This window comes from Mchenga conophoros, linkage group LG7, assembly GCF_057382185.1.
Source record: "Mchenga conophoros isolate Kocher_MC1m ecotype Shallow Benthic linkage group LG7, M_conophoros_male_GT1.1, whole genome shotgun sequence".
NCBI classification, from domain to species: domain Eukaryota; kingdom Metazoa; phylum Chordata; class Actinopteri; order Cichliformes; family Cichlidae; genus Mchenga; species Mchenga conophoros.
Window position 1 is genome coordinate 27,947,656 of NC_140532.1, and position 16,436 is coordinate 27,964,091.

Here is a 16,436-nt window from a genome sequence, read left to right on the forward strand (position 1 = left end):
GTAATCTAATATTGATGTAACAAAGGCATGGATACGTTTCTCCAGGTCCTTACGTGGTATGTAGGGCTTGGCCTTAGAGATTACACGTAATACAATACAAAATACTACATAGAGTGCACTATACAGGTCATCGGATGTTCAAGATGGGCTTTACATCTTCCAACAACTGCTCACACTGTCAAGGCAATACACCAGACAATTATATCCACGCTCTTTGGTTCTGTCCACCAGTGCAGATGTTTTGGCGCGAGATATGTGAAGACTTATCGAAGTGTCTGAAATGTAACATTCCAACTTCCCCCTTAGTGTGTTTGTTGGGCAGCTTAGATAATGTCACTTCAGAAAAGAATATCGCCCATATGGTTTTCACTGCCCTATGCATAGCCAAGAAAACTGTCCTCATGAACTGGAGAAATAAAAATAATCTTAATTCTAACCAATATAGAAATTATCTATTAGATTACATTAGTCTTGATACAGCCTCTGCCACCACATCAGATCAATTGCTCTGGGCTCCTTTGATCAGCTCCATCACCTAGTGGGGGTGGGGGGTCATAGTTTGGTCCCGCCTTCACTGTTGTGATTGGTGTGGGGGTAGGGACAGGCTTAGGGCGTCGGGGGGTTCCCCGGAGGCATCTTTCTTGGGGGGCTCAACCAGGGATAGCGGTCATGTCCGGTTGGGGGCTCTATTGGCTCTCAGGTGACTGTTTCCTCGTGGCTGCGTGCAGCGGGGCTAGGGGAGGGTCTGTGCTGACGGACGTGGGTTACTGACCTGGTAGCCTGGCTGCCCCTGGGTGGGTCCGGGATGGGCGTGAGGTTCTGGGGGTGCTCCGTCTCTGGGCTGGGGCCCTGGCCGGGCCTCGGGGCCTTGGGTCCTGGTTTGTGTGTTGCCGAGGTTGTGGGCGGGTGAGTGCATGGGGGCCCATCCCTGGCGCAGGGTGCCGCCGGTGCGTCGAGCCACCTGGGGGGCCCTTCAACTGGTGGGGGAGATTGTCACACCTTGCAGGAGCTTTCCTCTCCTCAGGAACTCTCTGCAGGAGGGGGAGATACAGGAGAGGTGGAGGAAGATCTCAGCCTGGGCGTCTATTGTCTCATGTAGTCTGGAAGATGAGTGGATGGTGGGGTGGGTGCAGTTTTCTCTGTGGTGGGGTTGGGTGGACTGTCCCGGGCTCTGTGGGGCGCTGCTGCGCTGGGCCCCGGTCTGGATGGGCCTGGGCCCCCTTTCCCTGGCGGGTCGCGGAGTATGGGAGTGCCTACTGGGGTCAGCGGGGGAGCTGGCCCCAGGGAGAGGGGTCACCTGCCCCTCCCTTCCTTCCCTCCCCATCTCCAGCTGCCTCCCTCTTCCCGCTCCACCACAACCACCCACACATGCAGGGCCTTGGAGTAGGGGTATGTCACCAGGGTGCAGAGGAGGCTACCCCCCCCTCTGTCCCCTTCTGGCTGCCTCTGCCTCAATTTTATCCCACAACTTAGACATTCACATTACTCACACTCTCATTACACATACATATAGGATCTTGGGGGTGGGCACGATACACGGAATCCAAAGTACCATCAGGGTGTACACCTCACCCCTGGCATCGTTGCCCACCTCTCAATTTTAAATACACGTAGACATTGAGGGCTAGCAGGAGGGACCATGCGCTTACCTGCTGCTCTCTGGCAGGTAGCTCCATGCCCTCCTGGGTTTTAATTGCACCTTAGAACACACATGCATCAACACTACAATGAGCGGGTGGAGGGAGGTTTGGAGTCTTCTCTCACCCCCATTCTCTGCGGCCTGCTGGAGCGGGGGGCTAGGAGGAGTTGGCTGTCCGACTGCGGTCTGGAGTGTGGGGCCTTCCTGCTGCTGCGGAGTCGGGGCGGTCTGCCTCTCCCCACCGCAGGGAAAAGGGTAACACCACCTGGGTCTGGGTGCAGTTCCCCCCTCCAGGGGCAAGGGTACCTAGACCCGGTTCGTAGAGTATGCTTGGGGAGTGTGATCGTGTGTACAGCGTCTCTTTATGTCTGTCTCCACGTTGGTTGAGTGTTGAGTAAGTGCATATGAGACCATGAGGGTGGGAATGGATGTTTGTGTCTGTGTGTGCCTGTATGTCTGTGTCTATATGTCAGGTTGGGTATCAGACGCCACCTCTCTGGGGACATCTCAGGCCCTCCAAGGTTTGGAGGCCTATCTCCACCCACCACCACTTCCCCTGCCAGTGGCGGACTCCCTCAGGTGTCGGTGCGTTGGTGGTTCTTTGTGTCTGGGGATGGGCGTCCGGGTACACACCGGCTCACTCCTTGGCGGCCGCTTATCGGGGCCTGGAGCCTGGGGCTCGCTCAGGCCACTTCGGAGGTGGGGTGCCCCCGGCCTCTCGGCCTGGGGCTCGGTCACTCAGGCACAGCTGGCTGCCGGGCGCGTCACTGCAACTCCCCCTGGCTTCTGCTCCGCGGCTGCTGAGTGGGCCCTCATCTGGGACTCTCCTCAGCTCTTACTGGGACAGTGGCGCGGCTGCCCCTCTGTTGGTCTTCCTTGGTCTCTTGTGTTCTTGGGGCCTCTGGATGTCTGGAGTTTTGATCTCCTCCATACCTGCTTCATACCCTGGAGGACGGGGCTGTGGCTCCCCACACTCTCTAGCAGATCGTTACATGAAGAAACCTTTGGAATGCAAGCATGCTGATCCACACAGGTATGCACACAGGTGTACACACGGGTATTCACAGACGCGGACTACAGCTTTCTTGGCTGCTGCCTCAAAGAACATTGTGCGCTGTCTATCTTGCGTGCTGCACAATATCGTTTATTATTTAGTATCTACTGATATCTACTGCTAGCTAGTTTATTGTGATGGTGCTGTTTTTTCTATTATGTTGCTCTTTGTTGTTTGCTTTCTCTTCTTTTTTTTTTCTCCATACAGGTGACCCAGGTGTTTTGGTTTTTTTGTTTGTTTTTGTTTTTCTTTCTTTCCCCCTTCTCACCGTCTCTTCTCCCCTTTGGTTTTCTTTCTTTCTCTCCCTCTCTTTCTTTCATTCTTTCTCCCTGTCCTATCCCCCAGTCATGTCTGTCCCATTTGTAGCAACTGAAAATAAAATAAATTCATAATTATAATAAAGGTCAATCAAATGGACCAATATGGCAAGGCCATGATGATCCACTTGGTAAAATAAATCCGCTTGGCATCTTTCTTGGCCTTAAGACAACAATTCTGATGGCTAAAGATCCAAACAGGACACAAAAAAAAGGAAAAAAAAAAGAGATTAGACGTAATTGATAGAAGCCAGATTTAACTACAGAGGACACATGTTTGTCCAGCTTGAAGGAACTGTCCAAGACAACACCCAAGTTCCTCACAGTGTCAGAAAGGGAGTTGGCAAAGGGCCCAAATACACCAGTTAGTTCAGCCCGAGGGATGGGAGTATCAAAGATTACAATTTCTGTCTTCTTATCATTTAAAATGAGGGAATTGCTCAGTAGCCAGTTTTTAACTTCACTCATACAATCAAAGAAGTGTTGCAACGATGACGCGACATCCTCAGCTAGTTCAAAATAGATTTGAATGTTATCTGCGTAAAAATGAAAGGAAATATTATATTTATCAAAGATTCGGCCCAAGGGTAACAAGTATAAAGAGAACAGCAAAGGACCCAGCGCAGACCCCTGGGGGACACCAGAGGTGACAGGGGCAGTGGAGGAGGAGTAGATAGGATTTAAACCAGCTAAGGGCACTGCCCGTGATGCCCACCAGATGCTTAAGCCTCATTAAAAGGACATTATGATCCACCAAATCAAAAGCAGAGGACAAATCAAGCAAAACTAAGACCACAGGGTGCCCTGAGTCAGCAATTGAGAGAAGGTCATTAAAGACTTTCAGTAATGCAGTTTCCATGCTATGGCGTGGCTTAAACCCCGACTGAAATTATTCCCCAATATTATTTGCATCCAAATAAGTTTGGAGTTGGGAGTGAACAATCTTCTCTAGGACTTTAGACAGAAATGGGAGTTTGGAAATAGGACTAAAGTTAGCGAGATCATTCTGATCGAGGAAGCTCCTTTTGAGTATAGTTTGCACTACAGCGTGTTTAAAGGCAGCCGGAACATAGCCCAATAACAATGACAGGTTCATTAGTGATAAAATATAGGGCCCGATAATGTTAAACCCTTCTTTAATAATGCGAGATGGAAGAATGTCATGAACAGCGTTTGCATTTTTCAGGTGATCAATTATACCCCTGAGAGTGGGCAGTGAAAGTGGATCAAACTGATTGAGGTTAGTGGAGCATCGTAAAGCTGGGGCCTGACTCATCACAGTGGGGTGCGAGACTCTTAGAGATAAGATTCTGCCTGTAAAATGATTTAAAAATCCTTCACAAAGAGCTAAGGAAGCCAGTCTAGGCATTACAGGACAGGGATTAATCAATGAGTTAAAGGTTTTAAATAAAAAATGTGGATTGTGACTGTTATCTGTAATGACAGCCGACAGGAAACCTGCCTTAGACAACCTAACAGATTTCTGGAATTCCAGGCGGGTCCTGCGAAGGATGTCAAAAGACACCTGGAGCTTATCTTTTTTCTTTTAAATTTGCATATTTTTGTCACTCAACACATTCTGAGGTGGGAAAAAAAGGACCTTCTTTGAAATAAAAGTCAAAAGTCTAGCAGTCTTTTAAATTGCATCTGAAGTCCTAATGTATTAAAGACAGAAAAAAAGGAATAAAATACCTCAGAGTGATGTTCTTCATTCTGTTGCAAGACTTCGATGCAGAGCTCTCCCAGCCTCATCATGTCCTCCAGTCTTTTCTCTGGAGGTACCTGATGTTCCACTATGTGGGAAAATTCCATAGCAAAGAAGCAGAAGCCATTGCAGATTAGTTTTACACTCAAACATGACTACAGAACATTTCAGAGAAGCCTCTGTTGTGTGTACAGTATGTTGGGTTCTGGGTCAAACCCTACTGATCACTAACAAATCTATCATTACGTTATTCATGATCATCTATCGTTTACTGTGATCCTCTGTTCTCCCTTCAAGCACCACCCTGAAGTGACATCTTTTGGTAAAAATCAAGCTATAAACTCTCACCCTTGATTTTAGCATATTCAATCAACTGACTATAGTTGATTTGAGCTGCTTGTTCCAGACACCTCTGCACCAGTTTCTTCATATCCTCTGGAGGAACAGGGGTAGTGATGTCTTTCATCAAAACCTGAAAAAACACATATCTCATTTAGGTCTTCTTAGAGCTCAAGAGAAGCCCCACTGTATGGCTTGTCAAACCTTCTGTGTGTCAGATGCAGCCAATCAGAATAAAACCGGTGGTCAAACAGTAGGATAGCCTCCTTGGACATAGAGCCACATAAAGTGGGGTGTTGAGCACCAGAGTAAAAATATGACGTGAAAATAAGTTGGATAAAACTTGATTTTAGTCAGGATAAAAGTCAGAATACTTTCTGGGTGCTGTCATGTTGAGCTTTATTTAAATTTCCATGTATCCATCCATTTACATTATATATAATATATACATTAGGTGAATGTGCAGTAGTAGCATGTATGCAGCAAGCAGGTGAATTCTGTACATTAAGTGAATTAGATTCACTTAATTAATTGACTTACTTGAACAAAGATTTGTTCAAGTAAGACTGGGGTTAGCTTTCTTGCCTTTCTAGCAGCATAAGTCTTCTTCAAGTCTTATTCCCTTGAAAACTGGTCTGTACTTTGTCTGAAGACATTGATAATCACTTGAAACCAAATTGCACAGATACGTGATTAAACTGATTCTAAGACAGCTGATAAACAAAGGCAACACGCTTTCCTTTTCTATACATGTATGTTACATGTTTCATGAAAAAACTGTGCAGGACATTTGTACAGTGGTGCAAAAAATATTTAAGCCCTTCCTGATCTCCTAACTTTTTTTGTATGTTTGTCACGGTTACAGTAAATGTTTCAGATGATTAAAAAAATGTAAATATTAGACAAAGACAACACAAATAAACACAAAATGGGGGGTGTTTATTATTAAGTAGAAAAGAAATACAAACCTGGATTATGACACATACAAAAAAATCGGGGCAAACACTTTTTCACACCACTGTGCTGTATGTTAAAATATGATTTAATCAGAGGCCAATTACCCGTTCCTGAAGGGAGAGCGTGGCCTTTAGGGCCCCATCTGGTCGTCCAAAGGGAAAGCAATACCTGCAGATGCAAAACGTAGGCAGCCACTTAGAAACAATCTCAAGGACAACTTCATAGAAAAAAAAAAGAAAAAAAAAAGAGAAGAAGAAGAATAGGAAAATGCGTTCAGTGGCAGAAAACGGTCAGTTGGCAACAGATGGCTGCCTGCTCTTGTCTAATTACACTGATGAAGGAAGCGTTTCTCACCTACAGCTCCATCGGAGTACAGATGAGGCAGTTCATGCAGGTTTCTCGTTGTTAATTGACAAGTGAACAGTACTTAATAAACAAAGGCATGCAGTCACACAGGTCAGCCATTTATTAGACCAAAAAGAAATACAGGCAGATGTTTTGCTCTGCTAACAGAGAAGAAATTATGAAACTCACTAAACTAAACTAATATCACATCGGACTTTGTTTAAAGATTCAATTCATACTTTATGTCACAAGTTCATGATCTTCATTTAAAAGAAAAATCAATCTCCACTAAAGACCAAAATGCTCAAAAGGCCTGAAATGTCTTTGATAAATACGTATTTTATCTGCATCGGCAAGCAAGCTTCTGACAGAAAGGAGACATAAGTGGTGATAATGTTTAAATGAGTGAATATGAGATATCTGATTAAAGAGAAAATCGGCAGAATTTTAGTCAGTCAATTCTATTTTAGTCAGTATGGGAAAACGAGGATTTTTAAGTGCTATAGTAAAAATTTTATAAAAAAAACCAAGACTATTTATGGTAAATCTTCAAAGTTTCTAAGCATATGTAATGATAACTGTGAAATTGTATCTTTATATATTTAATATTTTTTAACATATTTTTAAAAAACCAATGAAAATGTTGTGCTTTTATTTTTAATAGTGTAATAGCTTTTGAGGTATTCATGTTCAAACATATCCACAGATTTCAATCTGGGATGGACCATTTTTCAAGAGACTTGAAAAGTATTTGATATTTGAAGCTAAAATTTAACTGAATCCTCTTTGGACCATAAATGTCTATTTTATTTTAAATAGTTTTTTGGAATTTGACTTTAATGAATAGAGACAATAAAGACAGACAGGAAAGTGGAGGAAGGAGAGGGGAAGACACGCTGCAAAGGGCTGCGGGTCAGACTTGAACCCAGGCAGCTACTTTCTGGCCATGCGGCATATGGCTGCCTGCTCACCCACTGAGCCAAACCGGCGCCCCGACCACAGAGCTTTTACACAAATGGGGGAGGGATGAACAGAATGTTCTAAAACTTGGCTGACAGGGCTGAGACAGAACGACCCTTATATAAATTTAAATGACACAAGGGAAAGAAATTGATGATGTGAAAGATATTTAATTGTTGATGGCACTAGTACAGCACATTTACTGTTATGACATCTACTAAGGGAGTTTCAACAGCGTTTCTCTGATTAACCTTCACAAAGAGAAATTTTACTGAAGTGATGTAAAACATGAGGGTACAAGCATCATGTTATCATCTTTCTGACCCATTCATCCACTCCAACCTCTTCCAATGTTGAAGCACTACAGATGCATGATGTAAGTTAAAATTTCCTTTGTTTTTCTGGTTGAGACAGTAGATATGACAGTGCTAATAAAGGTGAGAGATCGTTTCCAGTCTCAGACATGAAAAGCTCTTTTTCATGTCTGATTTTATTTCATTTCATCATCCAAATATTGTCTAAGCAATCTGTTTTGCTTTCCAAAAACTATGAATCCCACATGCACTTAATAAAAAACAACAATAACAACAAATAGTAACTATGCATTACTATGTACTGGACCAGACAATATAAGTAAGAGACTGCAGGGATTTTCAGGTTTCACTCAGACAGCCACACTGAAGCCTACTGAGAACTTACACTAAAATTACAGACTGTCAGACTAATTTTCAGTTTGTTAACAAAAAGCTGATATTTTTCAAATAAAATAAACGGTGGTCTGCCTGAAAAATGTGAAACTGGAGGAGTAGGACTGATTATCAGTGATTCAATGTAGGTACGGGGGCAAATTTTATAGTGAAAGGAAGTTAAAAGACATTAACAACTCTGACTTAATCCAAACCAAACTGTGGAAATCCATCTCTTTTCTGGGTGACATTTGCATAATCCCTGCCTTGTCTTGGCCATTGTTTATCAGCATTAGCCTCTTGTTTAGGTGAGTTAGTAATGACTCCTGCTGATCGACCCCCTCTTCCCGGCCCCTCCTGTGTTCTCTGGAGCCAGATGGAGGGCCCTCTCAGACATGAAGGGTTTAAAGAGATGGGTTTCAGTACAGTTAATGGCACAGGTCCATTCAGATGAGTGTTGCTCAAGGTCTTGGGGCTGTCGCTTTCACACCATCCTCACAATGTGCTCAAACAGCAGCGGCATTGCTGAATGGCAGCACGCAGATTCAGGGAGGTCTCATCAGCTGCCATCAATACATGTCTTGCACCTGTTGCATGTTGCCGATGGTGCTAAAAATACCCTGACTGCTTTCATTTATGAGAATGAAGATAATGTTTTTATTTTTGTTTTACAAATTTTCGGCATTTTGTTTTTTGTTTTTGTCAATTTATTTTTAAATGCTTTTTTTTATTACGTTTTAACACCCCCACCCTCCCACGACAGTCCATCTACATAGTTGGCAAATCCACAATCATAGATTAAGAAAACCACACATTGTAATAAGAATATAAATGATTACAATAGTAATAATAAACAATCTTACTGTGTAGTCCAATTTATGTATGTCTTTTTAAGTTAACCAGTTAGCAACAGCCATCAACTTAACAATTACAGGCATTATTATTTCAACAAGTTCCTCTGAAATAGATGACCTGAACCTAGAAATCAATTTATACTCCCAGAAGCAGTGACAATATGAACAGCACTTAATGTGCAGAGGAGAGCGAGAGCAGTTTATCTTGTGCAAAACAACAGAATGAAGAATCTAACACTGAGTTTCTCTCAGTCTGTTGCATATGAAGGTAGATTTGATCAGGACTATAGCTACCTGCCTGTCATCCCTTACATATTCTGTGCCTAAATCCTTTACCCACTTATGAGGAGAAAGAGAAGGGAGTAGAATACAGAAGGTGCTCCAAGACAAATATCCAAAGAAGCGTTCCTTTGGAAGTTTTGCCTACAACTGTTGGCTCATCTTCAAACAGGTCTCCAAGTACATGAATCCCCCTGTCCCACCATTAATGCTGTCATATAAAATAGGATTGAGCTTTACCACTGGACTTCTATTACGGACATCACAAGTGACCAGACTCCATGGGGAGTGTGGAGAACAACTCCACGAATTAATACATGATTCCTTTTAAAATACGCATGTAGCTAAGACCAAAAACAGCAGGCATGGCAAACCCAGTTGTACAACAGAATTTTAGGCATCCGTGTCTGTATGTAATTGTAAAAGTCTAAGCCTCTGTTTAGGTTTTTTGCCATCCCGTATAAAATTAGAGACGGCCTTTTCTGTATCCTGAATTTTCTTCTTCGGCAAGTACAGAGGATGCATCTGCAGAGAGTATAAAATACGAAACAAAGTGGTAATTCATGCCATCATTCAAGGTCTATTTTAACTGCATGCAATAAACTGGAAGAAAATTGAGCTTCCACAGGTCCACATGTTTGGTGATATTTTAATTCCTAAATATGTAAATCCAGATACTGACCGACTGAAGGGAATATTGTTCATTGTCCCCCACATTTCCAGTAGTGTGGCCTGAGATTGACTAAAGTTGACCTTTTAACGAGTTATAGAGCCTAATTCACTAAAGAGTGTTAGAGTAGCCACAACTGATAATCAAGAGGAGGACAAAAACAAAAGAATATCATCAGTCAGACATTTCTGAGGAGAGAAAAAAAGTCTATTCTAAAGTTATGGAGGGCGACATACAAGTTGTAAAGAGATTCACACATTTTCTTGGAGGGAAACATAAAAGTACATACAGGCCCTCCTTAATAGTTATTGTTTTGTCAAGTGTTAAGGAGGGCAGCAATGTAAAAAACTAATTCCCATGCTTTTTGAGTTATATGATGCCAGCCTAGCTCCTTTGCAATTTACTATGGTCCAGATCTGAAAAATGAGTTTCTTAAAATTTGCCATTTCTTTCTTAAGGAGTGACAGGATATTGACGACATGGTTGATGCCCTTCAGATTAAGTGATAGAATTTTAATATCACTCATATGTATTATTTTTCATGTGATTATGAAATTAGTAATCACACACACAAGAACTGGTGCATAGCACACATGCAGTGTAAAAAAGACTGTCCCTAATAACCCACCCACAACCACAAACTCCAGCTTTGAACAGCCCCACAAGACCCCACAAGAACAGAAACAAATAAACACAGAATGGAATTATGACCTCTTGAGCAAGTGAAGCCAAGATCCGTCCCTCCACCATAAAGAGAGAACCATATACCGCCAGCAGGGGTATCCCACTCATGATGTTAGTTCCCCACACACTCCCACACCCTGGCCAATTGGCAGTGTCAATGAATGCAAACCACAGTAAGTCAAGAATTATTTGAGAATAAAAAAAAAAAAGCAACATAAAGAAAAAAGGGAGAGACAAAGAGAAAAACAAAAATAATAAAATTCTTAAAATACTAATGTGTTAGTATGGTCCAACACTGCTTACTCATTTTGTAATGCAGTGCACCTCCAAAGAAAAAGAAAAAAAAACAAAATCGGCATAGCCTGTTCGTATCTCCTTATCACAAACAACTGCAACTGAGTTTCACTCAGAACACTGAAATATATACGGATACTGTATTTCCTCTCTTTATAGGGTGCTCACGCGCCCCGTTAAATTGCCGTCTGGCCCCTCACCTGCGTTAAACAATCTTGGCAATGTAAATCTTGCTTCCTTGAAACGACAGGTCGCCTTTCTCCCTGCCCGCTGATTGCATTCTGCTTTTGTCACTTACGTTGTGCAGTTTGATGATAGTAGATTGTTGTCGTTTTTCATCAGGGGGCCAAGGCTGAGCCCTGTCGATCGTAACAGTTCTTTGTTTAGCTTCCAGGCCCAGCATCTTCTGAAGCCAGGTTTCAAACAACTAGATTGCCTGTTTTCCTTCTGTGTCTCAAGTTCATTATCAGGATCCGTGACTCTTCCCTCCAACGAGACTGTGCAGCGTATATCATTTACAGTTTCTTATTGGTACTGTTTCGAATTTATATCAGTGCAAGTCAAAAAGCCGCTGGGTCAGCTTTTTGACTTGCACTGACATACCTACAACCATGAGGGAAAATAATGACAAACCTGCATTCATATACTAATGAATAAGGAGTATCAGTGTTTCAATGTGATTGTTACATGTGAAAAATTAATTTGTTCTCAAATGTGAATCATGTATGCAATGTCTGGTGAGTCATATAAAATCTTGTGAAAAAGTATTTCACCCTTACTGATTTCTTTTCTGTTTTATGTTGTATATTTGTCGAACTTACATATTTGAGATCTTCAAATTAATTTTAACATTAGACAAATATTACCCGAATAAATACAAAATGCTAATTAATCATAGTTAATTAATGATTTAATGTAAGTTAACAATGATGAACCACATTATTTTGGGAAAGCTGACTTCAATTTCACAGGCCACACCCCCCCTGAATACTGCTAGACAAGCTAAATCAAGAACTCACTTAAACAGAATCTGTCTGACTAAGTGACTCTAGCTCTTCTGGGAGACACCGATGGGCACCTAAGCTAGCTGAGAAACATAATCTTGTCTCTATATCACAGGTTCCCCTTTCCATAATGAAACTAATATTTAAACAAGTCGACAAAGTCTAAAATAAAAGATCAACACTGATTTTTGGCAGAAGGACAGAAATCTGAATTTTCTATGTAAATGACATTGAACAGTTCATCCACACAGAAGGTTTTGATTACAATTTTAAATTCCATGACTTCCATGACAGAAATTTCATGACCACATAAGTCTTGACACTTTCTAGTTTTAGCTGAAAAAATAAGTCTTCAGAAACAAATATACTTCTATTGGTCTTCAATATGAAGGTGTTACATACCTAAAATGTGTGATCTGGTTCTCCAGCAGAGCAATGAGACGACTTCTGATTGCCTCAAACTGCACTTTTTCCTCCATGGTCACTGTGCCTATCCCATCAGGCCTGATGAGAACGAGAGAGAGAGGGGAAAAAAGAGACAGACTCATGTTTACATAATGGTGACAAATTACTGCTTGACGGTGGGAAGCAGCTGGCGTTTTTAGCATGACCAACTGATAATGAATCGTGGAGTCTAGATTTCATGTAAAAAGCTACGTTCAGAGTTCGCCACAGGGGGTAGCTCTGCATGCTTGATTTGACATTTGAGTCTTATGTCTAATGCCCTTCCTGACACAATCTTAAAGGACCTATTACTTGCTAAGCAAATATGTAAACTACTACACTATACATTATAAAACTAAACTTGAAGCTTGAAAGCTAAGCTTGTTGTTTCCCTTCTACAATGTGGTTAGCATTGTGAAAGGGTTTATTTTAATGCAAATCAACATCTTTTCTTAAATATAAATTGGTACTTTTGGTTGCTAACCCTAGTAGTAAGTGAACCGCACAATACTAAAAGAAGTCTCCTTAACTCAACTCAGCATGAAACTAAAGTGCTAAAGTGCTTCACAGGTAAAAAAAAAAAAAAAGGGAGATCAGGAAGAATACTTTTGCAAAATCTTACCAACATTAAGACAGTAAAATGTTCAAGATAAAAAAATAAAGCTGAAAATAAATAAAGTAAGCACAATAAGTATCACCATGACTAAGTTGTCTTCCATTTAAAAAAGACAACTATCCATCTACTGTCCTGCAGCCTCAACTTCTGGATGCCAGATGGAGATGGGTGCCAGGTCACCTCAGGTATAAATGATCTCAGAGCAGAGGCAAAAAAGCTTTCTCCTGGCAACACTTCCAAACAGTCGTACTGGCTCAGTGTTTTTCTAATGATACTTTCATGAAATAAATAATGCCATGGTGTAATATTTCATGTGTTGTTGTGTTTCAAGGTTGTAGTTTACAAATAATAATAATAATAATGATAATAATAACAATATAAACTAATAATAAAATAATAATAGACCTTAATTCAAAACCTTAGAATTGAAAGTGGCAGTACTGTGTAAACTGTGGGCTGTATATACTATACATAATTCTTAGTCTTCATTCTTCATCAAGACTCTCTTAACCTCCTAAGACCCGAACTCTTCCACGACATGCATGTTTAATTTCTCTTTGATATTTGGGCTGGTTGGGGCCCGATGAATGTAAAAACAAAGAATTACCAGATTTTTTTTTTTTACCTTATTTTTGTTTTTAAGAAAATTAAGAGCCACATATGAGGATATTTGTTTAAATAATAGAACAGTAGCAGTATAATGCCCTCGTAAGTGGATATCAGGCCCTTGTAGACCAAAATTGAGTATTTTGTTCTAAATAACCCAAAATGTGATGTCCACATATGTGGACACCAGGTCCTAGGAGGTTAAAAAGCAAAAGATTTTTATAACTAAGAACTCTACACCAGCTAAATGCCTGAAACATCAAGAACCGAAATAAAAGCAAAATTCAACACCACAGAAAAGAGTCAGGGTGCTTTTTCTCTCCTTGGCTTCTTTTTTTACTCTGGCTTGTTTCACAAACAAACAACAAACTGATCAGTCAGCCAATTTTTCTACGATAACCTCAAAGTTAACCAATCAAACGCTCAGACTTGTCCTGCTCCTCACAATTCATCTGGCTGTCAGCAGGAGAGTTGACAAAAAATGTTTGGTGAATGCTTCATTAATGCTTTTAAAGCCTTCATTCTGTTCTTGCCTTGGTCTGAATAGCAGTTTGTTAAAAAAAAAAAAAAAGGGAAAAATGCAATCAGGACCCAGAGCAAGCAGCCTTGACTTTCTGGGCTTTCTCTGTGCCTCTGAAAGAGAAAAGAACCCTCTCTAAACGGCACTTGTGGGCACCGGAGGGAAGAAGCACGGAGGTTGTCTGTTAATGAGTTGTTCTTATAAAAGCTTTCAGTGGTTTAGCCCATGACTGCTGCATGTTGAGTACCAACAACTCTGCTGAGCTCTTCAAGGCACATCATGACTCTCCAAAGTTGAAAATAATAGCATGACAAGAAAGCAACAAAGTCTCAAAGACAGAACTGCGGATACTGAATCATCAAGCATTAACCTCCTGAGAAGCATAAATGTGACAATAATAAATTTACTTTACTTTACTCAGAAAAATGTTTTTCTACAGCAGAGTTGTGGAAAGGACACCAGTGAACACAATGATGGAAGAAAACAAAAGAGAAATGAAACTAAATTATATTTTTATTCTCTGATGTTCAATAGTGCCACCTGCTCTCTTGTAGAAAAAAATATGTTTAATTTAAAAAAGGAAAGAAAATTTAATTCAGTATATAACATGAATAATATAAACATAAATATTTCATATAATATAAAATAAGTAAAACTACTTAGCATTACAAATACAGACTTTTAAATTAATAAAGATGTCAGTAGTTACTTATAAGGGGTTCAAATTAAACACATTTAAAAAGATTTTTTTTAAACTAAAACAATTACATAAATTAATTAAATAACTTTTTTCTTTTAAAGCAAAGACATGCAAAGTTAACTAAAATCCGATTCAGTGTTATTCACAGCCCGGGGAAGGTGGAAGTTGCAGAGGTGGTGGTGGATAACAACAGGACGTTGTCATGTATTGTGAGAGAACATCAGTGCCACTCTTCAGCTCCACTCAACTCAATTCAATCAGTAATGAGAAGCAGCTTTCTTTGCACAACAGCACTTGTTAGCACAACTTGTAAACCCTGTTGTTCCCCAAATCTTTCAATTCATCACAACTCCCCCACCGCACTGCTCACAACCTTATTTAACAAGCACCAGTTAATCCTGAGGGAACAGAAAGCAGAGCCATTGTGAGGGGGGCGTGTGTGTTCACTCATGTAAAAATTTGCTTTCATGCTGAAGAAGCCAAGGGTCTCATTGCACAAATGAAGATGTGAAGACTGTGATGGGAGCAAGATGCATGATAGAGGGACTGCCTGAGGCTCCAAGCCCCCACAGTTATTGCCAGCTGTTCTGTAATCTGAGTTGTTCATCTTGCTCAAACAATCAATCTGCATCCCAGAGAAAGATGACAGAAAATAAAAATGGCTGTAGAGTTTTGCAGCTCTTGCCTTTTTGTAACAAGACTATATGAATAGTTTGAAGGTCAGGTGGTTTTTTTATATTGAGTTGCTGTTTTTAACATATTAGACATCTATCTTGGTGCATAATTTGTCATATTTGACTATAATACACAAAACCTCAGGAGCTGAGCAACAAATCTCAGCACACAGATACATTTTAGGTTCCTAAAGGTTCTTATTTAGATATTATGTTGTCTTCATACTGCCAAAAAGGCAAAACAGCCTCTACTATTCTCCATCTGATGTAGCTCAGGAGGTAGCGAAGATCTGCTAACTGGAAGGTTGGTGGTTCGATGCTCGATGATATTTAGGCATACATTTCTGCATGCCTAAATATCATCGGGTAAGACTATGAACCCTGAGTTGCTCGCGAATGCTCCCTTTAGAATAAATGTGTGTGAATATTAGCTAGCTCTTAGGTGGAGAGAAAAGTGCTTGTACGAATGGGTGAATGAGACATGTTGTATAAAGCACTTTGAGTGTTCAGTTCAGTTCAGTTCATTTTTATTTCAAACATTTCAAACATGTGCCTTCACAATCATTACAAAATATCATTCCATTATTTGTTTGAAAAGGAGTAGGCTGAAGTATTTACTTATTTGTCCCTACCCCCTCAAGTTTTACCTCTCAGTATGAACCTGACCCAGTATGAACCTTCCAGATCCCTCAGGTCATCTGGATCCGGTCTTTTATCAGTTCCCAGAGTCAGAACCAGACACGGAGAAGCTGCATTCAGCTTTTATGCTCCTTATATCTGGAACAAACTCCCAGAAAGCCTCAGATCAGCTGAAACACTCAGTTTATTTAAATCCAGGTTGAAGACTCACCTATTCTCAGCTGCATTTGAATAAAGCACCAAATCCACACTTTTAAGCTTAAATTTCAAAACTTACATTTAACTACTGATCTTATCTATTTCTGATTTTATCTGTTTTGATTTTATATACTGTTTTGTTTGTTTGTTAAGCTTAAATTTCAAAACTTACATTAACTACTGATTTTATCTACTGTTCTGATTTTATCTGTTTTGATTTTATATACTGTTTTGTTTGTTTGTTTGTTTGTT

At 40.7% G+C, this 16,436-nt stretch overlaps 1 protein-coding gene across 3 annotated transcripts in view; it reads right to left on the reverse strand.

Moving 5' to 3' along the window:
- cadps2 (Ca++-dependent secretion activator 2) overlaps nucleotides 1-16,436 on the reverse strand; it is a 184,743-nt gene that overhangs the window by 58,792 nt on the left and 109,515 nt on the right. For 2 of the 3 annotated variants that reach the window (XM_085283227.1, XM_085283226.1), the window contains exons 14-17: nucleotides 12,190-12,291; nucleotides 6,116-6,179; nucleotides 5,064-5,187; nucleotides 4,703-4,803 (exon numbers count right to left, since the gene is read on the reverse strand). In XM_085283227.1, coding sequence (XP_085139353.1) covers nucleotides 4,703-4,803; nucleotides 5,064-5,187; nucleotides 6,116-6,179; nucleotides 12,190-12,291 — 391 coding nt within the window. The remainder of the gene's footprint in view (nucleotides 1-4,702; nucleotides 4,804-5,063; nucleotides 5,188-6,115; nucleotides 6,180-12,189; nucleotides 12,292-16,436) is intronic. The other variant, XM_085283229.1, reaches the window with a different exon arrangement.